This window comes from Spermophilus citellus (assembly GCF_964194105.1).
Source record: "Spermophilus citellus genome assembly, chromosome: 6".
Classification (NCBI taxonomy): Eukaryota; Metazoa; Chordata; class Mammalia; order Rodentia; family Sciuridae; genus Spermophilus; species Spermophilus citellus.
The window spans coordinates 11,526,983-11,549,746 of record NC_138187.1 but is presented as its reverse complement, the minus strand read 5'-3'; the positions used below and the strand labels follow the sequence as shown (position 1 = coordinate 11,549,746).

At 60.9% G+C, this 22,764-nt stretch overlaps 2 protein-coding genes across 6 annotated transcripts in view; one reads left to right on the top strand and one right to left on the bottom strand.

Moving 5' to 3' along the window:
* Positions 1-22,764, top strand: part of MYH11 (myosin heavy chain 11) — a 93,693-nt gene that overhangs the window by 65,994 nt on the left and 4,935 nt on the right. For 3 of the 4 annotated variants that reach the window (XM_081297133.1, XM_081297131.1, XM_081297132.1), the window contains 25 exons: positions 1,490-1,683; positions 2,723-2,844; positions 2,939-3,008; positions 3,108-3,268; positions 4,490-4,598; positions 5,904-6,035; positions 6,117-6,323; positions 7,412-7,549; positions 7,869-7,992; positions 8,178-8,349; positions 9,579-9,791; positions 11,017-11,161; positions 12,312-12,518; positions 13,658-13,762; positions 13,848-14,000; positions 14,093-14,341; positions 15,488-15,700; positions 15,930-16,142; positions 16,359-16,520; positions 16,770-16,898; positions 17,136-17,224; positions 17,508-17,631; positions 18,342-18,550; positions 19,325-19,433; positions 19,509-19,681. In XM_081297133.1, the coding sequence (XP_081153259.1) occupies positions 1,490-1,683; positions 2,723-2,844; positions 2,939-3,008; positions 3,108-3,268; positions 4,490-4,598; positions 5,904-6,035; positions 6,117-6,323; positions 7,412-7,549; positions 7,869-7,992; positions 8,178-8,349; positions 9,579-9,791; positions 11,017-11,161; positions 12,312-12,518; positions 13,658-13,762; positions 13,848-14,000; positions 14,093-14,341; positions 15,488-15,700; positions 15,930-16,142; positions 16,359-16,520; positions 16,770-16,898; positions 17,136-17,224; positions 17,508-17,631; positions 18,342-18,550; positions 19,325-19,433; positions 19,509-19,681 (3,922 nt within the window). Of the gene's footprint in view, positions 1-1,489; positions 1,684-2,722; positions 2,845-2,938; positions 3,009-3,107; positions 3,269-4,489; positions 4,599-5,903; positions 6,036-6,116; positions 6,324-7,411; positions 7,550-7,868; positions 7,993-8,177; positions 8,350-9,578; positions 9,792-11,016; positions 11,162-12,311; positions 12,519-13,657; positions 13,763-13,847; positions 14,001-14,092; positions 14,342-15,487; positions 15,701-15,929; positions 16,143-16,358; positions 16,521-16,769; positions 16,899-17,135; positions 17,225-17,507; positions 17,632-18,341; positions 18,551-19,324; positions 19,434-19,508; positions 19,682-22,621; positions 22,660-22,764 lie in introns of all 4 variants that reach the window. The other variant, XM_081297134.1, reaches the window with a different exon arrangement.
* The window catches only part of NDE1 (nudE neurodevelopment protein 1), a 40,395-nt gene continuing 31,801 nt past the window's right edge, over positions 14,171-22,764 (bottom strand). The window contains exon 10 of one of the 2 annotated variants that reach the window (XM_081297136.1): positions 14,171-14,311. Coding sequence is in view for 1 of the 2 variants with exons in the window: in XM_081297137.1 (XP_081153263.1) it covers positions 17,424-17,514 (91 nt within the window). In the remaining variant the exon portion in view is untranslated. Of the gene's footprint in view, positions 14,312-17,233; positions 17,515-22,764 lie in introns of those variants that run through there. The other variant, XM_081297137.1, reaches the window with a different exon arrangement.

The window sequence follows — 22,764 nt, the reverse complement described above, 5'->3', positions numbered from 1 at the left end:
TCAGCTAGAGATACGGCAGTCCCACTTCTCCCAGGTCATCACCAGGGTCCCGTTAGACCAGAGGGGCTCAGGATCACCTGTTGAAACCCGGGGCGCGACGCTCCGTCCCCAGAGGCGGTCGGATGTCCTGGGCGGGACCTGGGGATCTGCTCTTCCGCCTGTGCCCCAGCCCTGCTGCGGGTCTGGGAGCCTCTCTGGCTCCTCCTGAGAACCAGGAGTAGGTGACCTGTGTGAGGTGCTGCTGTGTGTTTGCCAGGGTTGGTGGGCTCTGCCGATGGGACCCTGGGTGCCCACCAGATGCCACTCTTGCCCCGAGCCTGTGGGCCTGGGGCTTGCAGGACTGGCTTCCCTGGCTTGGGGCATGATAGGAAGCACTCCAGAGGGTCCCACTGCCCACCGGCGCACCAGGCCCTGGGTCTGGACAGCCGTGTCACTCCAGGTCAACCTCAGCCTGGGCCTCAGGAGCAGCCCAGCCAGGCCCTGCCCTCGGGCCCTGGCTCGGGGGAGGCAGGCAGGTGGAGCGTTGCTGTCACTGGCTGACAGCCGAGTCCGTGGGGCGGAAGCCATGCCCCCAAGGCCCTGGGGTTGGGCTTGACGTGGGCACATCTGCCCAGCCGCGGGTCCCCTCCTTCCCAGAGAAAGCACACCTGTGCGAGACGCCAGCAGCGGTGGTGGACCACCCGCCCCGTTGGGAACTTACCTGTGGGCCAGGCCCCTGCCTCCCTTTCTGAGCCTTCTGCTCAGTTTATTCTCTCCCTGGACGTCCACGTGGTCACTCACTGCTTCTATCTGGTCTCTGTTCAAATGTCAACTCAACAGACAGAGCCCCCCACCCCGTCAAAGGAAGGACCTGTTTCCCTCCCCTGTCACTTTCGTAGCCACACGTGACCACTGGGAAGACCATAGACACCTGATCACTGGCTGCCCCCACCCCCAGGCAGCCAGAGGACCAGAACGGGGTGGGTCTCTGTTTTGGTCATGGTGGCCCCTGGGGCCAAGCACATAGTAAGTCCTCAACTAATGCTCATGTGTGGAGGAAGGTTGGAGGCTGGCTGGGAGACGGGGGCCTGTATGCCCTGTCTCTCATTCCTGCCCTGGGAGGCAGATGTTCTGGTGCCACCTCCTGTAGCAAGGGAGGCCCAGGCACAAAATGGCACCAGGCCAGGGCTCCTCGTGGAGAGCAGTAAGGACAGGTCTCTGATGAGGGCGGAGGACGTTCCTTCTGTCACTCGGGCACCCTTGGGGTTTCCCAGCGCGACACTACCAGCCCAGCCCCCACACGCCTCCCCTTTCTGCTGCTGGAGGTGAAGGTGATGGACTGGAGAGGAGGGGTCTTGGGCCCACTGAGGGGACCTGGGTTCTCTAGGAATGTCCTCCACCAGGAGGCCTGCCTCACCCGCCACCCTCTGGGCCTGGTCCCCTGGCCTGTGGCAGGGGTGGAGGCCCTAGGAGGGCCGGAGGCCAATGCCACCCTCAATGTGCCCCACAGTGGACCGCATCGTGGGGCTGGACCAGATGGCCAAGATGACTGAGAGCTCGCTGCCCAGCGCCTCCAAGACCAAGAAGGGCATGTTCCGCACTGTGGGGCAGCTGTACAAGGAGCAGCTGGGCAAGCTGATGACCACGCTGCGCAACACCACGCCCAACTTCGTGCGCTGCATCATCCCCAACCACGAGAAGAGGGTGAGCCCTGCCTCCGGGCTCCCGGCCCTCGGGGCTCCCGGCCCTGGCTGCCCGAGTAGCCAGGGTGCCCCCAGGCACACTGTCAGGGGACGTGGGTGACACTGAGGCACACCAAGATAGAGGGCCAGGAGGGGACGCCCCCTTCTGCACCCAGCCCCTGCCCACGGCAGGGGCTCCGCCTGCCGTGGGTGGAAAGTCACCTGGATGGCCGGGAGGGAGCCGCTGTGGCATATAGCAGGTAGAGGCCAAGAGGCTGCTGGACACCTGCGGTGCTCCTACTGCAGACCCTCTTGCCCTGGATGTCAGGGGAGCTGAGGTTGCGGAAGGTGGGGGGCGGTAGACACCCAGGCTGGGGACCACAGTGGTCATCAGGAGAACGCCCTGAGCTGGGCCCCACAGCCACTCAGGACTCACAGAAAGCCCCTAGAGGATCTGGACCTGAGTCCGCGCAGGCGTCCCCTTGGTGAGGTGTGCGGGAGGCAGAGGCGGCCCAAGGGGCTCAGGGGTGAAAACGCAGGGTCGCGGCAAGGACCTTAGCTGTCATTTCACACTGATGTGATGGGGGGAGGGGGGGGCTGGGCAGAGGAGGGGGGGGTGGGCAGAGCCTAGATCATGGAGTCCCTCGGGACCAGAGCTTGGCCTCCTGTCCATAGGAAGCCACGGGGTGGGGGAGTTTAAGCCGAGTTGGTTGTGGTCAGGTGGATGTTCTAGAACAAACGAGGGACTGAGGTGGGGAGGCAGGCGGGGAGGGAGAGGTGGGGGCAGGGACGGAGGTGACGGGGGGGGGGGGAGTTTGGAGACAGGAGCTTGAGGATGGGTGACAGACAGGAGTGAGGGAGGAGCAGCCCATTTTCCAGCCAGAGACGCCGGCACCCCGAGGACAAGGAGCCCAGGGGACACACCGGCCCAGAGAAGGGGCGCTACATTGCACAGCTTCTGCCAAGCCTCGTCTGTGCCTCTGTCTTACCCCACGGTCTGCAGGGGGGTCAGCCAGACCTGCGCCCTGGCCCACGGTCACTGTCCTCTTCTGTCCCTGCAGTCGGGCAAGCTGGACGCGTTCCTGGTGCTGGAGCAGCTGAGGTGCAACGGCGTCCTGGAGGGCATCCGCATCTGCCGCCAGGGCTTCCCCAACAGGATCGTCTTCCAGGAGTTCCGCCAGCGGTGAGCCCCGGGGGCCGTGCCAGGGGGCTCCGCGGGCAACCAGCTGGGCAGAGGAGTAACGGGAGGCACTCGGTGACTTCTGCTCTGTTTCCAGCTATGAGATCCTGGCAGCGAACGCCATTCCCAAGGGCTTCATGGACGGCAAGCAGGCCTGCATCCTCATGGTGAGCCCCCGCCCTCCCCAGCCCCCGCCACGCCCAGCCCCCGCCACGCCCAGCCCCCCCGGCCCAGGTGACAACGGGGCTCCTTTCCTTCCCTGGCAGATCAAAGCCCTGGAGCTCGACCCCAACCTGTACAGGATCGGACAGAGCAAGATCTTCTTCCGCACGGGGGTCCTGGCCCACCTGGAGGAGGAGCGAGACCTGAAGATCACCGACGTCATCATAGCCTTTCAAGCCATGTGTCGCGGCTACCTGGCCAGGAAGTAAAGACGCGCCCTGTACCCCGAGGTCCCCAAACAGGCCGACACACTGACATCGAGGGCCTCCTGGCCCCGTGTCGCGGGTCCCTGGGTTTTCAGAAGCCACCTGTTTTAAGATCTTTCCTGGTGAACAGCAGCTTTTAGTGGAGGGGGAAGAAATGGTCCCCTCAGTCAGAGCCCAGGGAGGGAAGACAGAAGTCCATGTTCTCTGGACGTAAGACCCGCGCTGTCATCCCGGCCCCCACTTATGTCCTGCTCAACCGTGGGCAGGTCACAGTACCTCTCTGAGCCTTGGGCTTCTCCATGGGAATATGAACATGGTCGCCCTACCTCGTGGAGCTGGTCACGAGGAGTCAGTGAGAGGACTCCTGAACCGGCTTACAGCAGTGGCTGGTGGTCAATGTAGAAATGTTAGGGTATGATAATCTGGAGGGATGTTTGGCCCTACCAATATTCCCCAAGTCCAAGTGGGATTCAAAAGGCAGGACGCTGGAAGTCCTGGTGCCCTCTGCACCATGAAGCATGGGACCAGGTGAGGCTCAGGTGCCCCTAAGACAGGCCCAGGCCCAGGAGCCTTCAGAGGCTGGTGGAGCCGCTCTGTCCAGAGCGAGCGTCGTCATGGGGCGTAGACCCGCCTCATCTGCAGAGCCCTGAGGGGGTCAGGCTGATGCACTGTCACTGGACCCCAGACGGCAAAGGCCAGCTCTAGGGAGCCCTTGGTCCAGCAGCAGACCTAACTTGCGAAGTTCAGTAGCTAAATTCCCTGTTGCCAGCTCCCCAGCTCCGGAATAACTGGGGCAGTTTAATTCTTAAAACCTGTGCCCATCGAGATAGACCCTCTCCCTGTCCTGTGGTCCCCCTCCCTGTCCCGTGGTCCCCCTCCCTGCCCCGTGGTCCCTCAAACCCAGTAGCCCTTAAAGGAGGCGGGTGGAGGTGGTGTCGAGGGCTGAGGTGTCTAAGGTACAACCAGGGAAAGAGCAGGTTGGTCAGGACAGTTGGTGGCCCTGGGGAGTGACAGTCCGCAGCGATGCTGTAGCACAGGTTCGATTTCTGGGGATCCCAGCTGTGAGTCCAGGGCATCCTGTGGGTCTCCCTTGTGCCCCTCGGGGGGGCTAAGCTGGGGCAGTCTGCGGAAGCTCAGAGGCTCTGGGCTGGAGAGGACGGTGCAGGGCGTGTGGACCATGGGACGTGGGCTCCTCATGGCCCCTGCTCCCCCACCCCCAGGGCCTTCGCCAAGCGGCAGCAGCAGCTGACGGCCATGAAGGTGATCCAGAGGAACTGTGCCGCCTACCTCAAGCTGCGCAACTGGCAGTGGTGGCGGCTCTTCACCAAGGCGAGTGCGCGGCCCCCTGGGCCTCCTAGACCCCCCAGGCCCCCCCGGTGGAGCCCACACCCCGCCTGCCACTGGCTCTCCACCCGAGAGGGCCTCCCCGGGCCTGTGGGTGACGGCCACCACCTCCATGCAGACCCAGGGCATTCCCATCACCTGGGACCCCTCACCTGGGCCTGTGTAGCCCGCCCACTCCCCCGTGGCCCTGGGAAATGCTGGTCTCCAGTCTGAGTTTCATCAGGATGCAAGGTCAAGGGCTTGCCCCAGTGTTGGGCCGCCTCTGGGGACTGGCCCTCTGCATCAGCATGGTGACCGGGAGAGCACATAGTCGCCCGTATCCACGGTTGCATCTTTTCTCGTGGCGAGTGGACCCAAGGCCTCTGGCCACAGCTGGCTCCAAGAGCACCACCTGCAGTGTGCCCGCCACACAATGCCATGTCCAGCTGGGTGGACCTGCTGCCCCTGGGGCAGGCACACGCTAGGTGGTGGGGAGGCAGCTGTGGACAGGCCTCACGGCCCCTGGCCTTGGGAAATGACCCGCTGACGGTGGGACCCGTCAATAAATAGTCATAGAAACAAGGAGATAAAGGCGACTGTCATAGTCAGCCAGGGCCCTGGGGCCAAGCTGGGGCTTAAAAACAAGCCCATGAACTACGCTGGGGGAGCCGCTTCTTGGACACGTCCATCCCCATTGACCCGCCTTCTGACAAACTATCCCAAGAAAACCACGTTCAATAAAATCGGGTCTTCCTGGGCCTACTGACAGCAGCGGCATGACAATGTCCAGCCCTTGGCACAGGGACGTGTTCACCCCTCAATGGAAACATTTTCAACTATTAAAAACAATGGCCATCTAAAAATAACGTCGTAAGAATGATGACCAGCCTGGGCTGAGGAGGAGCCCGTGATCTCGGGTCATAAGGCAGACGTGAAGCGAGGCAGGACGCGCTCGAGTCTGTTTTTAAACATAGGAAACAGTCCAGGGAGGGAATATAAGCAATGCTGGCCGTGGCCTTGACCAGGAGGCCGGAGGCAAGGGCCCCTGCCTTCCCCCAGCCCCAGCAGGAGTCCCCTTTCGGGACAGGTCTGAAGCAGGGAGCAGGAGACTGCGGCACTGCTGGACAGTCCCTCCACCTGGCCAATGGAGGGGGGTGTCCTGGTCTTCTGTGATGGTCAGTACCGTCCGCCAGTGTGACAACCAATGGTGGCTGCAGACATGCCCAGTGTCCCCTGGATGGGGGTTGGGGGCAAAAGCATCCATAGTTAGAAGTGTCCATCTGACGCGAGCCTTGGCCGTGGTGTGCGCAGGTGAAGCCGCTGCTCCAGGTGACGCGGCAGGAGGAGGAGATGCAGGCCAAGGAGGACGAGCTGCAGAAGACCAAGGAGCGGCAGCAGAAGGCCGAGAGCGAGCTCAAGGAGCTGGAGCAGAAGCACTCACAGGTGGGCGGGTGGCCGCAGGGAGCCCTGGAGCCCGCCAGGCCAGGCGCAGGGTGGGCTCACGGCCACCTCCTCCTCCCACAGCTGGCCGAAGAGAAGAACCTGCTGCAGGAGCAGCTGCAGGCGGAGACGGAGCTGTACGCGGAGGCCGAGGAGATGCGGGTCCGGCTGGCCGCCAAGAAGCAGGAGCTGGAGGAGATCCTGCACGAGATGGAGGCCCGCCTGGAGGAGGAGGAGGACCGCAGCCAGCAGCTGCAGGCTGAGAGGAAGAAGATGGCCCAGCAGATGCTGGTAAGGGGCCCCGGGACTGCCAGCGTCTGTGTCATGCGTCCCCACTGGACAGGTGAAGAGAGTTGGGGTTTGACCACTCTGACCTCCCGGTCTCCTTAAATGACCACCCTGATCGCCGTCCTGTCTTTATGCACACCCTCTTTCTTGGATAGCAACCCTGTGTGACGGGCAGCTGTGTTTGTCAGCTGCGGCTGTGTAACAAAACGGCCCAAACGCAGCATCTTGGCATAATAAGTACTCGTCCCGGGGCTGGGGATGTGGCTCAAGCGGTAGCACGCTCACCTGGCATGCGTGCGGCCCGGGTTCGATCCTCAGCACCACATACCAACAAAGATGTTGTGTCCGCCGAGAACTAAAAAATAAATATTAAAAATTCTCTCTCACTCTCTCTCCTCTCTCACTCTCTCTTAAAAAAAAAAAAGAAAGAAAGAAAGCAAATCATGGTTCTGACTCTACCAAAAAAAAAAAAAAAAAAAAAGTACTCGTCCCACACAGGAATCTGGGGCTGGCTTAGCAGGATGGTTGTGGCGCAGGGTCTCCTGAGAGGTCACCGTCAAGACGTCAGCCAGGGCCACAGAAAGCTTGACTGGGCTGGAGGAGCCACTCTGAGTGGCCCATGCACGTGGCTATTAGCAGGCAGCCTCGGTTCCTCAGGATGGGGGCCTCTTCCAGGGCTGCTGGGTGTCCTCTTGAGGTGGTGACCGGCTCACCCCAGGAGGAGGATCGGGAAAGAGTGCACAGCCTCGTCTCTGGGGCTACATCCTCTTGTCTCCTCCCGACTTTCTGCCAGAAAGTTTGTCATTAACGCCCAGCCTGCACCCAAGGGGGGGACCTGGCTCCACCTCTTTGAGGGGTAAGACCCAGGGGCGGTGGGCCTGCTTCACATCGTGGCCCCTGCTGTCCCCACTTTGCAGTCGAGGAGACGGAGGCTCCACTGGGGAAGGCCACTGACCCCAGCCTCTAGCCGCCGCCTCGTAGGAGGCTGAGAGTGCTGGACGTGACCGTCGGGGCCTGTGTAGCCCTAAGCTCCGCTGTCCCCGGGGGACTCTGTCCTGAGCCCACTGTGCTTCTTCTCCCTGCCCCACAAGGACCTGGAGGAGCAGCTGGAAGAGGAGGAGGCGGCCAGGCAGAAGCTGCAGCTCGAGAAGGTCACGGCCGAGGCCAAGATCAAGAAGCTGGAGGACGACATCCTGGTCATGGACGACCAGAACAACAAGCTGTCCAAGGTGAGGGGCGGCCTCTGCGTGGCCGTGGGGCTGCCCGGGGGCGGGGGCTGGGAAAGCCCACGAGCTCTGCCACCTGGAGGCACCGCCATCCTGGTCAGGGACACCTCCCCAGTCCCCCTGAGGTGGGCGTCCTGGGTCCTCGAGCCGGGGATCCCCCTCAGGCTGGGGACCCTTCGGGAACCTCTACCAGTGGACACCAGCCTGCCTTTGGCTGTAATGTGGGGCGTTCTTTTGGATGGTTTATATGGAAATCGCCAAAGGAAGATGCAGATCGCGGAGAAGAACAGAGTCGACACTATCTCTCTTCCCGGCCCCAAAGGAGCGGAAACTCCTGGAGGAGAGAATCAGTGACCTGACGACGAATCTAGCGGAGGAGGAGGAGAAGGCCAAGAACCTCACCAAGCTGAAGAACAAGCACGAGTCCATGATCTCAGAACTGGAAGGTGGGCCGCCGCCACGGGCTCCCGGGGACGGGAGGGAGGTCCGGAGTCTGAGGTCCCCAGGAGCTTGGCCTGATCCTGCTGTGCTGCTGTGAGGTCAGGGGGATGTGTGTGCCCCCGGGTGGCCTTAGGCTCCCTGCGGGCGGCCCCTGGGTGGGCCCCGTCCTGAGCGCCCTCTGCGGCTGCAGTACGGCTGAAGAAGGAGGAGAAGAGCCGGCAGGAGCTGGAGAAGCTGAAGCGGAAGCTGGAGGGCGACGCCAGCGACTTCCACGAGCAGATCGCCGACCTGCAGGCGCAGATCGCGGAGCTCAAGATGCAGCTGGCCAAGAAGGAGGAGGAGCTGCAGGTGGCCCTGGCCAGGTAGCCTACGGCGCGGGGCCGAGGCCATGTGTGCAGTGTCCGGGGGCCGCCTGCCATCTGTAGCGGCCACCTTGGTCCAGGTGCCCCAGGCCCTTAGCAAGATGGGGTTTTGCGGCCAGGCCTCTGCTCTCAGCCTCCCAGCCTTCCTTTGTAGCCTCCCTGTTCCCATGCTGTCGGGGTGCACTCTCTGGAGGCCCGGGCGTTTCTCATCCACACCCCAGTTCTGCATTCCATCGCCCACTGAGTCCATTTCACAGCACGTCTAAAGCTAGGGTGACCTTCCTGTCCCCCAGGTCCCTCTTTTTGTGAATGCCAGGCTCCTCCGCAGCTGTTGCCCACCCACTTCCTCCCACCCACAGCAGGCAGCGCCCCCCCCCACACACTCTGCCTATCCTTGGAGAGGTGCTCCCATCCGTCCCCCCCTTTGTCCCTTTTGCCTGGCTCCACATGGGAGTATTGCAGCGGTGACAGGTGACAGTGGCTTCCCGGCATGTGCTGAGCTGAGCTCTCTTCCAGTGGGTCCCCATCAGGTGCGCTGCTCTCCTCTCACTAGGGAGGAAGAGGCCAGGCCTCATCCCATGAGGATCGACTCCTAACTCCAGCCCCAGTTCGGCTCCTTCTCTTCCAGCTTCTGCCCCACCGTGCTGGGGTGACCGATGACAACCGCCTGGGGCAGGAACATGCTCCGAGGCTTGGCTGGCTTACGGGGAAAGGCAGGTTCTTCGCCTGGCCTCTGGAGCCCAGCCCCTCCAGTCTGTCCCCCCAGACCCGGCCCTTCTGCTCTTGTTGGTGCCGGTTCAGATCTCAGTGGGCGCCTGTCCCTGGCCAGAGCCCTCCTCCTCCTGGTCCTCCCCCCATGTCCTTCTGTGACACCCTCCTGCACTCTGCCTCTGAGTCCCCTCCTCTGCCCTCCTGGGGTTTTGCTCCCAGCCTCAGCCAGGCAGGTGGGGGCTCGGGCCGAGGGCCTGGTTTGGAGCTGGCACTCCCTGCTCCAGCACCCGGAGGACAAATAAGTGTCCACTGTGCAGAAAGCCGCTGCGAGGCGCCTGCCGTGGACGGACCTGCTTTGTGTGCGCACAGCTTGGCCTCTCATCCCACATGACTCCCTGAGCCCTGTGTCCTGGGGAGGGGCAGAAGGTGTCTCGGCTGGTCCCAGAACAGAGTTCCTGGCTGCGCGGATACAGCAGGGACTCTGGGGTCTTGACCGCCACCCCCGCCATCCCTTGCAGGCTGGATGACGAAATCGCGCAGAAGAACAACGCCCTGAAGAAGATCCGGGAGCTGGAGGGCCACATCTCCGACCTCCAGGAGGACCTGGACTCGGAGCGAGCGGCCAGGAACAAGGCCGAGAAGCAGAAGCGGGACCTGGGGGAGGAGCTGGAGGCCCTGAAGACGGAGCTGGAGGACACGCTGGACAGCACGGCCGCCCAGCAGGAGCTCAGGTGACAGGACACCACCCACCCACAGTTCTTGGCCCCAGGACCCCGGGGAGGGGAAGGAAAGGCCACAGGCCAGTCGTGATGCCCAGGAGTCCTCAGCCCCTAGACCTTGACCTTCCTGGCCACGCTCTGCTGTGACTGACGGAAGCCCCATGGGGTCTGGTCTTATTTCCCATCAACAAAGAATGACTCTCGATTAGAGATGGTTTCAAAACTACAGAGAGGTGGACACACACGCACGCCGAGTCCCATCACGGTTGACAGTGCTCCACGAGGGTTGACCCGGGCGCCACTCGGTGGGGCTAGGGCGTTTATTCATTCAACACGCACACACGTGCTTCCCGGGCGACCCGTGGACAGGGCGGTGCCAATATTGAACACCTGAGGCTCACTACCCACACTCGGGGCTTTGTGCTGCACTGCTCGCCTGCCCTGAGAGGCCAGCACGATATCCTGTGGCCTTGTCACCAGGCAGCAGAATGGAAAAGCCCAGTGCAGTGGTGAAAATGTAGGCTCAAGGTCAGGCCAGCTTCAGATTCTGTCACACCATGGCTGTGACACCACGGGCCAGCGGCTCACTCTTAGTCTTAGTTTCTTCGCCTGTGAGATGCATATAATACACCTGCTTCTTAGGGCTGCTTTGAGGACCAGATGATGTGTATTAAAAACTGAGCCAGGTGTGGGGGGTGCACACCTGTAATCCCAGTGACCTGGGAGGCTGAGCCAAGAGGATCGCAAATTCAAGACGGCCTGGGCAACTGGGCGAGACCCCGTCTCAAAACAAAAAAAGTAAAAAGGGCTGGGATGAATCTCGGTGGTAGAGCACCCTGGGTTCACTCCCCGTTCCCTCCCCCCCCCGCCCCACACACTGCCCCTACCCTCTATTGAGCACTTAATATGTGCCAGGCCCTGAGCCTACGTTAAGTGCTTAATAAGTAAGAGCTGGCATTAACACTCGTGGAAACATGGTAGTTCCCAGATATTCTTTCAGTATTATTATTTGGCACTTTGGTCTTTCACCCTTGAGGGAGATTCTGGGCAGGTAATGTGCTCCCCATTTGGCAGCTGAGGAAATTCCAGGTTCAGAGACATTAGGTGAAGCACTCGAGGACACACAGCAATGAAGGGTGGCAACGGGACTCCAGCTCCGGGTGCTGGAGAGCTTGTCCCCTGCTGGAGGGAAGCCCACCTCCTCCCAGTTGCCACCTACTGTGTTCTTCCTGCCAAGGGCCAAGAGGGAGCAGGAGGTGACGGTGCTGAAGAAGGCTCTGGACGAGGAGGCCCGCTCCCACGAGGCCCAGGTCCAGGAGATGAGGCAGAAGCACACGCAGGCCGTGGAGGAGCTCACGGAGCAGCTGGAGCAGTTCAAGAGGGTACGTCGCCAGGCTCCGCGCCACCTGGGCCCGCAGGGTCACAGTCTCAAACCATGACAGGTCTGAGTGTCCCGCGTTCAAAACCTTCAAGTCTGAAACGCCCCAAACCCAAACGTTCTGGGCGTCAACGTGAGGCCACAGGTGGAAGATGCCAAGCCCGGGCTCATGGGGTGGGTGACATCAAACACAGGGTCACTGAGGACACTGTCTAATTCCCCTGGGTTATGTGGATAAAGTGTACACAAAACATAAATGGATTTCTTGTTTGGGCTCAGGCCCCATCCCCGGGAGATCTCCCTCCTCTTATCCAAATGCAAAGATTCCACAATCTGAAATCCTAAACTTCTGGGCCCAAGCATTTTGGATAAGGGACACTCCATCTGTATGTGTTGGCATCTACGTGAAGACAAATAACGAGTGATGAGATTCTAATGATAGCCATGGCGCCTCGCATTTACGAAGTGCCTCCCGCACGTTGTCCTTTCATCTTACAACCACCCTATGAGGTGGGTCAGTGTCCGTTACTATAACAAATACCCAAGACGGCCAACTTACAAAGAGAAAAGGTTTGTTTGGCTCAGTGTGTTGGAGGCTGCAGTCCACGATCTGTTGGTCTACTACTGGGGTGAGGCAGCTCACCACCGGGCCCCAGGGCAGAGGCAAAACCCTCAGCTAGTGGTCAGGAAGCGAAAGAGCAAAGAGGGGGTCAGAGTCCATAGTTCCCTTCAGGACCACACCCCAGTCACCTGCAGACCCTTCACTAAGGCCCACTCCTGATAAGCCTGGGGTTAGGGCTGGTTTTTGGAGGAAAGCAAGACCCTCTGCACCCATTTGACAAAGCGGTGGGCTGTGTGAGCAGCGCTGGTTTAGGTCTTCAAAACAGGAGCTGGAAATCCAGACTTTCATATAAAATTTATTTAAACCTTGGTAACTCCTCCTTTTGGGAAGTCCCGAAGGGGGCAGTGGACGTGACCGCAGGTTGGAGGTGGCTGTGGGATCCCCGTGTGCCAGCTCCACGGCTTAGGACACGGCATCCCCCAGCCTCCCTGGTGACTCTGCGCTCCCCTTGCCCCATGCTCCGTGATGGCACAGTCCGGGGCCCTCCTGGGGAGTGGGGAGGAGGCGGCCTCTCACCTCCCGGTCCCCGCAGGCCAAGGCCAACCTGGACAAGAGCAAGCAGACGCTGGAGAAGGAGAATGCGGACCTGGCGGGCGAGCTGCGGGTGCTGGGCCAGGCGAAGCAGGAGCTGGAGCACAGGAAGAAGAAGCTGGAGGGGCAGGTGCAGGAGCTGCAGTCCAAGTGCAGTGACGGCGAGCGGGCGCGGGCCGAGCTCAACGACAAGGCCCACAAGCTGCAGGTGAGTGGCGCCGCAGGCCCAGGCAGGCCTGGCCAGCCACTGCAGTCCCTCCAGTGACCCTGCCCCCGGGAGGGACGGCTCCCTGCTCAGCTCAGCCGACGGGCGTGCATTGGCATCTGCTCTGGGCCAAGCATGGTGCTGGATCCCGAGACTCGAGATCACGGAAGATGACAGACACTGTCCCTGCCCAGTACGCTCCAGCCTGGTGGGGTGGGAGGACACCAGCGATCACACAGATGGAGCTGGAAGGGGAGGCACGCAATGGAGTAAGTGGCAAGAAGGCTGGGCCAGGCCTCCCTCAGGAGGACTGTGAAATGACCCGTAGAAGGCTCTAGGCAGAGGGACGGCATGCACAAAGGCCCTGTGGTAAGTGGAGAAGCAGAGGAGAGGCACAGTACAGAGGCGGCGGCTGTGGCTGGATGACACAGGGCCTTCAGGGACATTCAATGGATGTTGTTATTCCAAGCGATGGGAAGCCATTGAAGGGCACTGAGCTGACAAATGGCTCGGCCTGTCTTTGGTTTTAATTAGCTTTGAAGACACACTGAGCCCGAATTTCCATTTTTCATGGGACCGGCCAGAAACTAGATGGACATTTAATGTACTAAGGCCTGGGCCAGGGCAGCACTGTTTTTCCCACCTGCATTGAGAGCAGGGCTCCTGATATCCTAATACGAGCGAGGTCCTGGAAGATTAGCGTCAAGGTCAGTCACAGCCTCGCTGTAAACGGGAAGAGGCAGGCGGACACCTCCAGAGGACCTGCTCAGGGACGGCAGGCCCTTCACCTTCAGGGTCTGTGTCTTTGGTTGTAGCTAAAAGAGCTAACAGAAGGAGAAGGTGGGGACGGTCACGTGTCCTCCACAGTCTCCTCCCCCACTCTAGGGAGCACCTCTCAGCCCTGGACCCTGGGGCCTGCTTCACCCTTGCCAACTTGGGCAGGGGACCAGGGCCCAGTCGGGAGGTTAGAGCTCCAACAGACTCTCAGAACCACAGTCTAGGGACAGGGACTTCCCTGAGAGACAGAGTCACCCAGACCCTGCAGATGTTTTCTCAGTGGACGCCATGAGTCGGTCGCATCCTGTGAGGGTGCGTGACGTGGTGTTCTAGAGCCCCCACTAACCAGTCTCCTGCCACCGCAGAATGAGGTGGAGAGTGTCACGAGCATGCTCAATGAGGCAGAGGGCAAGGCCATCAAGCTAGCCAAGGACGTGGCATCCCTGGGGTCGCAGCTCCAGGACACCCAGGTGAGTGCCCCGCTGCATCGTCCGGGGGGACAGGGGTGTGGCCCTCCTGGGCGGGTCCTGGGACCTCCGTGCGTGCTTTCTGTAGGAGCTGCTTCAGGAGGAGACCCGGCAGAAGCTCAGCGTGTCCACCAAGCTGCGCCAGCTGGAGGGCGAGAGGGACAGCCTCCAAGACCAGCTGGACGAGGAGATGGAGGCCAAGCAGAACCTGGAGCGCCACATCTCCACCCTGAACATCCAGGTGGGCGCCCGGGGTTCCTCCCTGGCCGAGCCTGGCGTGGCCCCGCTCCCCAGGGCCGCTCTCCTCACCCCAGCCGGGCGCTGCTGTTTCAGCTTTCCGACTCCAAGAAGAAGCTCCAGGACTTCGCCAGCACCGTGGAAGCCATGGAGGAGGGGAAGAGGAAGCTCCAGAAGGAGCTCGAGGGCCTCACCCAGCAGTACGAGGAGAAGGCGGCCGCTCACGACAAACTGGAGAAGACCCGGAGCCGGCTTCAGCAGGAGCTGGACGACCTGGTGGTGGACTTGGACAACCAGCGGCAGCTGGTGTCCAACCTGGAAAAGAAGCAGAAGAAGTTTGATCAGGTAGTGGCGGGGTCCCCACACTCGGTCTTGGACGCTGGGGACCTACATCCCATCCTCACTTGCTAGAAGCCATGGAAGGCTCTCTCACCTCACCGGGGGTGACCATGACACATGAGGCTACCCGGTAACTGTGACTTTCCTGGGTACCAGAACCATGAGGGCCATTTGTTTTATTCACTCAGTGAGTATTTGTGGGGCACCCAGCGAGGATCCCATTTATACTCCGGTACCACCTGTCCCACCAACTGCATCCTGTGAAATTTCACACACACCACCAAGTGGAAAGATTGGCACAGCGAACACCGTACAGCCACTGCAGCGCTCATGTGTCACCATGCACGCTGCGCGCACTCGTTCAACTCCTAAGGTTTTACTACATACTTAGAAGGATGAATCATATCTATCCATCATCTTTGGGCATATCTCAAAGCAAATTAGACATCTGTATACGCCTCCCTCAACAGCACAGTGATTATATATTAGAGTTCATTTTAAAAAGTAACTTTGCTTCTTTTGAAGTACAGTGTACCGATAAGGCAACGTACGAATCTGAAGTTTACAAAGTTCTCATAAATGCACCCACCTGTGACCCAAACCTCTAAACACCAACTTTTACGATATTACCCATAATTATTACATATAGCCCAGTTTGCAAGTGACTTGGAGTTAGTTATCGTAAAAACAAATTTGGGGATTGTACCACTGGGGCCAACTGCCAGAGGGGTGCTCGGCTTCTATGCAACATCCCGATTCTTCCCTGTCCCAGGGAACCTGGAGGGCTCAACTTGCTTTTTCTGTTTGCCATCACCTGTGATGCAGGGTCCTTGTGTTGACTGTGCTGTTTGGAGGTCCTGGTCACTGACTTTGGGTGTTATAGATGGTAATGCCCAAACAACAGATGAACTGGCCTCAATGTCACCCTGACCTCCGTAGCTGGGATGTTCTAGCCCACGTGGGCAGCCTGATCGAGAAGTAGAAAGTCCATTATGAACGACTTCCACTGATACCTGAATGACTCACCCCTGCAGCTGGGTACATGCAGTGGGCCACCTGGCTCCTGGCTTAGAGCTGTGGCTCAATGAGGCTGAACCCTAGCTACACCATGGCGGGGACCGGGGCACCTATGAGCTTTCTCTTGTATTGCAGTTGTTAGCAGAGGAGAAGAACATCTCTTCCAAATATGCTGACGAGAGGGACCGGGCCGAGGCAGAAGCCAGGGAGAAGGAAACCAAGGCCTTGTCTCTGGCCCGGGCCCTCGAGGAAGCTCTGGAAGCCAAAGAGGAGCTTGAGAGAACCAACAAAATGCTCAAAGCTGAGATGGAAGACCTGGTCAGCTCCAAGGACGACGTAGGCAAGAATGTAAGTGGCTCGTTGCTGTCGCCTGTCCCCATGTTGATCCACCATGGGGACTGGAAGGTGGTCCTCGGGGTGGTGCAGGGATGGGAGCAGCTGGGGCCGAGCTCTCAGCGGGCATCTGGGTCCCTGGTCGTGCATCCTGCGGGGGGCCAGGGACACTCTCTGGACTGAGGCGCTGGGCTCTTCGGAGGTCTAGCCTCACTGCAGTGGGGGGGTCGCCATTGCCTGGCAGGTCCATGAGCTGGAGAAGTCCAAGCGCGCCCTGGAGACCCAGATGGAGGAGATGAAGATGCAGCTGGAGGAGCTGGAGGACGAGCTGCAGGCCACAGAGGACGCCAAGCTGCGGCTGGAGGTCAACATGCAGGCGCTCAAGGGCCAGTTTGAGCGGGACCTCCAAGCCCGGGATGAGCAGAACGAGGAGAAGCGGCGCCAGCTGCAGCGGCAGGTGAGCCCCATCGCAGGGAGGGCAGGACGGGGAGTGGGCAGCCTGTTGCGCCCCTGCCGTCACCTGGACGGGCCTCCGGGCACTGTCTTCCCATTGGCAACCTGGGCAGTGGTGGTGCTGGGAAGGGGCTGTGGCACGGGGGAGCACAGGGCGTCCCCGAATGGGTAGGTGGCATCCTGCAGGGGCAGCCTCACGCGCTGCTCCCTCCTCGTTCAGCTTCATGAATACGAGACGGAACTGGAAGACGAGCGGAAGCAGCGCGCCCTGGCAGCCGCCGCCAAGAAGAAGCTGGAAGGGGACCTGAAGGACCTGGAGCTGCAGGCCGACTCGGCCATCAAGGGACGGGAGGAAGCCATCAAGCAGCTTCGAAAACTGCAGGTGGGTGACACTCAGAGTGAAGGGCACGGGGTGGGGGGGAAGGGGGCCCTTGTCAGGTATTGGCCACCGCTCAGCTCACACCAGGCGCTCGGCTCCTCAGGACAGCGGAGAGCCCCAACGCAGTGCCCTGAGGATGAGGGCAGGGCCATGCCCCACGGATCCCTCTGTGGCCAACTGCACTAGGGCCAAGGGCCTGGCTTGGAGAGGTGAGTAAGGACCTCTGGACCTGTGCTTCTGTTGCTCACCCAGGCTCAGATGAAGGACTTCCAGAGAGAGCTGGAAGACGCCCGCACCTCCAGAGACGAGATCTTTGCCACGGCCAAAGAGAATGAGAAGAAGGCCAAGAGCTTAGAGGCCGACCTCATGCAGCTCCAGGAGGTAGTGTCCCCTCCTGGATGGCAGGCAGGGCACCCCGGGCCTGTGTGCCCTGGGACTTCCTTCCCTTGCCCAACACCTCCCTGTGCATGGGCCCCCAGAGCAAGAGCACAGGAAGAGGAGGAGAACGTGGCACTTCAGGACGGCTGGAGACTGGGGAGAGCTGGGGGACGGGGGCACAGGGGACTTGTAGTGGGGGCCGTCCTGAAGACAGCCTCTTTCCTCCCTGCTGTCTTGCAGGATCTGGCAGCAGCCGAGAGGGCCCGCAAGCAGGCAGACCTGGAGAAGGAGGAGCTGGCCGAGGAGCTGGCCAGCAGCGTGTCGGGCAGGTAGGGGGCCGGGGGGAGGAGGGAATGGCTCTCAGGAGGTGACGACAGCGCTCACCTGAGCTTCCCAGGGGACAGACCCACTGTGAAGGGCTCCCTCAGCTTTTCCACGGCCCAGTCCTTTCATTCTGAACGTTGGGTGGTGACGCCCAGGAAAGAAGGTCCCTGTGCCCGCCTGGTCCCTCATTCCTGGACGAGGTTCCTACTCCTCTGAGCCTCGCCGTCCTCCGAGCATGAGGACAACCCCGGGAGGGGCGCGGGCCCACGGAGGCTGTTTCCCCCTCAGGAACACCCTGCAGGACGAGAAGCGTCGCCTGGAGGCTCGGATCGCCCAGCTGGAGGAGGAGCTGGAGGAGGAGCAGGGCAACATGGAGGCCATGAGCGACCGGGTCCGCAAGGCCACCCAGCAGGTAGGTGACGCCAAGTTCAGGCTGAGGGCGCAAGTCCCCAGGCAGGGAAAGTCAGTACGGAAGGCTCTCAGGAGCTGGCCTGGCCCTCCCCTGCCGCCAGGCGAGCTGTGTCATGAAGCCAGGGAGGACACCGTTAGGCTCCCGTGCTCAGACCACATCAGGGCACAGGGGTGCTGCAGGGGGGCAAGGACCCCCAGGCTGAGGCCCCCCACCAGAGAGCACCTTGCCTGGGATCTCGGCTGTAACCAGGTCCAAGTCTGGCCCAGGTTCAGGGCCACATTCACAGGCCTGCTGTGGCTGCCCAGGGAGAGCCAAGCTGAGAACAGGGACCGAGGGATCGTCCCTCCTCCAGCGGGTCCTGCAGGCGCCCACCTGCTGTCCCCGTGACACTCGGCACCAACCTGTAGGGTCTCCCTCATTGACCAGCACCTGTCCACTAGAGGGAGCAGCCTGGCTGAGGACCCTGGTGTCCTTGTGACCATGAGCGCTCGTGACATTGTGGAGAACCAAGGCTTAGCATCAGCTTTAAAACATGCTGGGCTCCCCTGTGGGCTGGCGCTCCAAACAGGACCAGAGGACGGAAGGGAGGGCTGTCACTCAGCCCGGGTGGCATGGGGTGCTTCTGGAGGTGGCTCCAGAGCTGAGCCCCAGTGTGGGGGCATCTTGACATACGCCCTCCCTCCTGAGCCTTTCCCCCCACCACCCCCCAGGCTGAGCAGCTCAACAACGAGCTGGCCACGGAGCGCAGCGCGGCCCAGAAGAACGAGAGCGCGAGGCAGCAGCTGGAGCGGCAGAACAAGGAGCTCCGCAGCAAGCTGCAGGAGATGGAGGGGGCAGTCAAGTCCAAGTTCAAGTCCACCATCGCCTCACTGGAGGCCAAGATCGCACAGCTGGAGGAGCAGGTGGAGCAGGAGGCCAGGTATGAAGGGACCACCCCAGCTCACCTGCTGTGACCAGTGGGGGACGCTGGGGCAGTCAGGTAGCCTCTGAGCATGGAATGGAAACACCAAGTGCTGTGCCTGTACCGGGCCCAGAGCAGGCACTTCACACACGTAGGATCACGATGGCCCTGGGGACATTAGCCACCTTCCTGGCTCATGCAGGGAGATGATATCATCTGCCATGTAGCTTCTCCTAACTCTGGGCCAACTGAGGCACATGGTCACAGCACCTCTGTGACGAACAGGTTTCAAGGATTCTGACCTTTCAACCCACCCGTTTACCATGCGCAGTTCCTGGGGTTCTGTCTTGGCAGACGTATAAGATGGTCATCTCTTTGACACCAGGGGTGCTCCACTGAGCCACATCCCCAGCCCTCTTTTGAGACAGGGTCTTGATAAATTGCTGGGATTACAGGCATGAGCCACCACCCCCAGTGCCACTGTCCATGTTCTACAATGTTTCCATCACCCAAAAGGAACCCCAGCCCTCGAGCCTTCACCCCAGGTACCTGCTAATCCAGTCACGGTCCTGGTCCCCTCATACAAATGCACACTGCATATGCACATGGCCTCCTGCCTGGCCACCGCCTCCTCCAAGGGAGGTGACTCCAGGTGAGCGCTGGCTCCCCTCCCTCCTGTGGCCAGTCAGTCCCGTCATCAGGTGCTGCTTCAGGGCCTAGGGCAAAGTGCCGCGGAGGGCGTGACACTGCACGCAGGACACTGCCTAAGTCTGCTCCCTCCCCACGGTGCAGAGAGAAGCAGGCGGTGGCCAAGTCGCTGAAGCAGAAGGACAAGAAGCTGAAGGAGGTCCTGCTGCAGGTGGAGGACGAGCGCAAGATGGCGGAGCAGTACAAGGAGCAGGTAGCCTTGCGCCGGCCCGCGTCCCAGGACCCCTGGGCCCCCCAAGCGGCCTGACCCTGCGCCTCCCCTGGACAGGCGGAGAAAGGAAACGCCAGAGTCAAGCAGCTCAAGAGGCAGCTGGAGGAGGCGGAGGAGGAGTCCCAGCGCGTCAACGCCAACCGCAGGAAGCTGCAGCGGGAACTGGATGAGGCCACGGAGAGCAACGAGGCCATGGGCCGCGAGGTGTCCGCGCTCAAGAGCAAGCTCAGGTGAGAGGCCCTGGGGGACACAGGACACCAACGAGGGCCAGGCACTGAGGCTGGCCCAGAGCAGAGCAGGCGCCCGTGGGAGTGCCCATCTCCTTCAGAGCCTGCGTCCACGGCCAGAGGAGGCACAGCTCCCGAAACCGCCTCCTCCCTGGGCCTCCTCCGCACCTGCGTCCTGCCTCAGCGCTGACGTTTTGCACTGGACCCTTCTCTGCTGGGCTCCTCCCCGCACCATGGCAACCAACTGTCTCCAGAGGGCGCTGGGGTGCAGTCATGCTCAGTGAGAGCCTCTGCACACCCCTGGTCCTCAGGGCCACCTCCACTCAGAGGTCTTGGCTCAGGGCACCCGTCTCTCTCCCACGCCACTTGTGCTCTGAGCTTTCAGCACCCAGGTCAGCTCCAGCACCTTCCCCATCCTGCCAGTCGGCCCAAGCCTCCTCGTTTGGCCACCAGACATCTTGTGGTTCAGGGCCACCTGGCTTTAGCTGTCGCCCTGGGGTCTACACCCATTCACAGCCCCCGCACAACCCGCCCTTCTGCCTTCTCCACAGCTGCAGCGCAAAGGGACCCAAGGAAAGCACCCATCCCCACTGCGTGCTCTGACCCCCACGCTTGCCCTCTCACACAACCCCCACCCATGGCCTTACTTCCTGTTTCACTAAAAACAGAAACGACCCTGAGACCACCACCAGCTTCCCCCTCTGCCCACCCTACGCCTGTGCTCATTCCCTCCACCTTTCCTCCACTTCTGGGCCTAACTGCCCGGTCCCCACCCAGGCCCAGGCCCCCTTAAACTCGACCCTCATTTGCTCAGGTGCCCTGAAGTCTCACCTTGCCCTGCTGCAGAGCTTCCCTCTGGTTAGCAGCCGGAGAAAACCAAGTCCCACTTCTGCCACCCCTTACCACGACACTCCCTGTGGACACAGTGCTGGTGGCCCTGCGTCTTTCCCAAGGCCTGGCCAGGGCTGCCTCCAGCCCTCACCCACCCATGGGACAGCTAAGGCATTTTGGGCAAGAGGAGTGATGAGCTTTTTCTCTGGGGCTTCCCAGGCCCCACCCTCCCCTGCCTGTCCCCCTCTCAGAACTTGCCAGCCACTAGGCGGCCTGGGGCCATCTTGGTTCTCATCTCTTTCTGCCCAGGTGATCTCGGCTGGCCTTGTCTCTTGGGAATTTCCATCTTCAGCTAATAACTTTGTATCCAGTCCCCCTTGAACTCCCCCCTCAGCTGTCCTGAGGGCCGTTCCCCCGCAGCCCCTGCAGTGGGAAACCCACGCCTCACTCAGACTGCTCACCGTGGGGCCGTGGTTCTCCTCTCCCCTACCTCCTACACCACCCTGTCAGAACAGCAGCTCAACTTCCTTCAAGTGTTCTCGCCACCGTCCCCTCGTCTAGATCACAGGCTCCCGCTGTGGTCACCCAGGGACCTCCCGCTCATCCCGACTTCCCAACACAGCAGCCCAGGGATCCGGCTAAGTGAAGCTGGAACCCCCTCCCAGCTGTCCTCAGCCACCACCCCCTTTACAGTGTCTGATCCCACTGACCCCCGTGACCTCTGCCAGTAGGTGACCCTCACCTTCACACACTGCCTTGGGGACTTTGCAGTGGCTGCCTCCTCCCTGGTCCTGACCCAGCCTCACTGCTTTCCCGGCTCCTTGGTCATCTTGTGTCCATCTCCTGGGCCTGCGGGCCCATGAGCAGAGTTTCACCTGCTCCTCCCCAGGATAGCGTTGGGCACCCAGGAAACCTCCAGTCACCGAGTCCTAAAGCGTGTCTCTCCAACTTCTATTCTCAGGCCCCGTTGTCATTCACCTGAGCCTCTTGCCACCTGCATTACTGTTGTTTGAAAGTAGCATTTTAAACATTCACCTATTTGCAACTAAAACTGGCCACCCCCGTATTCCTAAACCAGCATCACCATCCTAACGGGTCACAAAGCTAAACGCAGTTGTGGTCACCCTGAAGGCTGCCTCTTGGCTACAAGGAGTAACACACATGAGCAGCAGCCTTGAGCAGTGCGAGGGGCCGCCCTTCTCTTTGCAGTTCAGCTAGTCCAGGGCAGGCCCAGGAGCCCCCTGCCATCTCCGGGAGCACCCACACATGAGACAAGGGGCGGGGCCAGGGCGCCAAGGCTTCGAGGAGGCCCCAGTCCCTGCAAGATGAGGGCTTGTGGGTCTCGGTTAGATGGAACAGAATCTAGACCCAACTTTCTGGGTGGAGAAGGGGCTTGGAAGCAGGGTCCAGGGGGTCAGTGGAGGAGAGCTGTGCTCCCACAGTGTCCCCCCCGACACCCAGATTATGCCATGGAGAAGCTAGGCTGAGCCAGGGGCGCACAGCCACTCCTGGCTTGTCTCTGCTCCTTTCTGGGGGGCTCAGTGATTCTTTGAGCCTGGGCAGAACCCCCGGCGCTAACCCTTCTTGGGTAGGACTGGCCAGTTTGCACACACAACAGGCCACCTCTGCTCAGTCTGGGGGGAGGGGGAGTAAACACAGACTCGGGCCCTAGGTCCCTTTGTGCCGGTGGCAAGCCCCACCAGCTCCTCCGCGAACAAGGAATTTCAGAGCAATGTTTCATCAGGTAAATCTTCACACCAGCCCTCTGTAGCCTGACCCAACACTGACACTTGCCACAGTGCCAGCCACCTCTGACCCAAACTGCACAGCCTCCCTTCTGCCTGGAGGTGTCTATGGTAACAGGGGAAGCCAGCCCCGGCTCCCTTCTTTCCTGAATAGGTGTGCAGTGACAGATTCGCTAGCAGTCCCTAAATACAGCTCTGCAGGACAGAAGTTTTCTAACTTAAAACACTGCTAGTGCTTGAGGTGCCACCCTGTCCCAGAGCTCCAGCTGCCTCTGCTGGTTGAAGCTCGTGCCTGCCTTTAATGACCGTAACCCTCTCAACCTGGCTCCTTCCTGCTAACCACTGGGGACTCTCTCTCTCTTTTCAGAGGGGCCCCCCCACAGGAAGCCTCGCAGTGACCACCAGGTATCAAGCCTCTGGCTGCAGCCCCTGTGTGTTCTGCTGTGTCCTTCCTGCCCGTGTCTCACCCCCCCACACACACACACCCTGCCTTTTTTAAGTCCTGGCCAA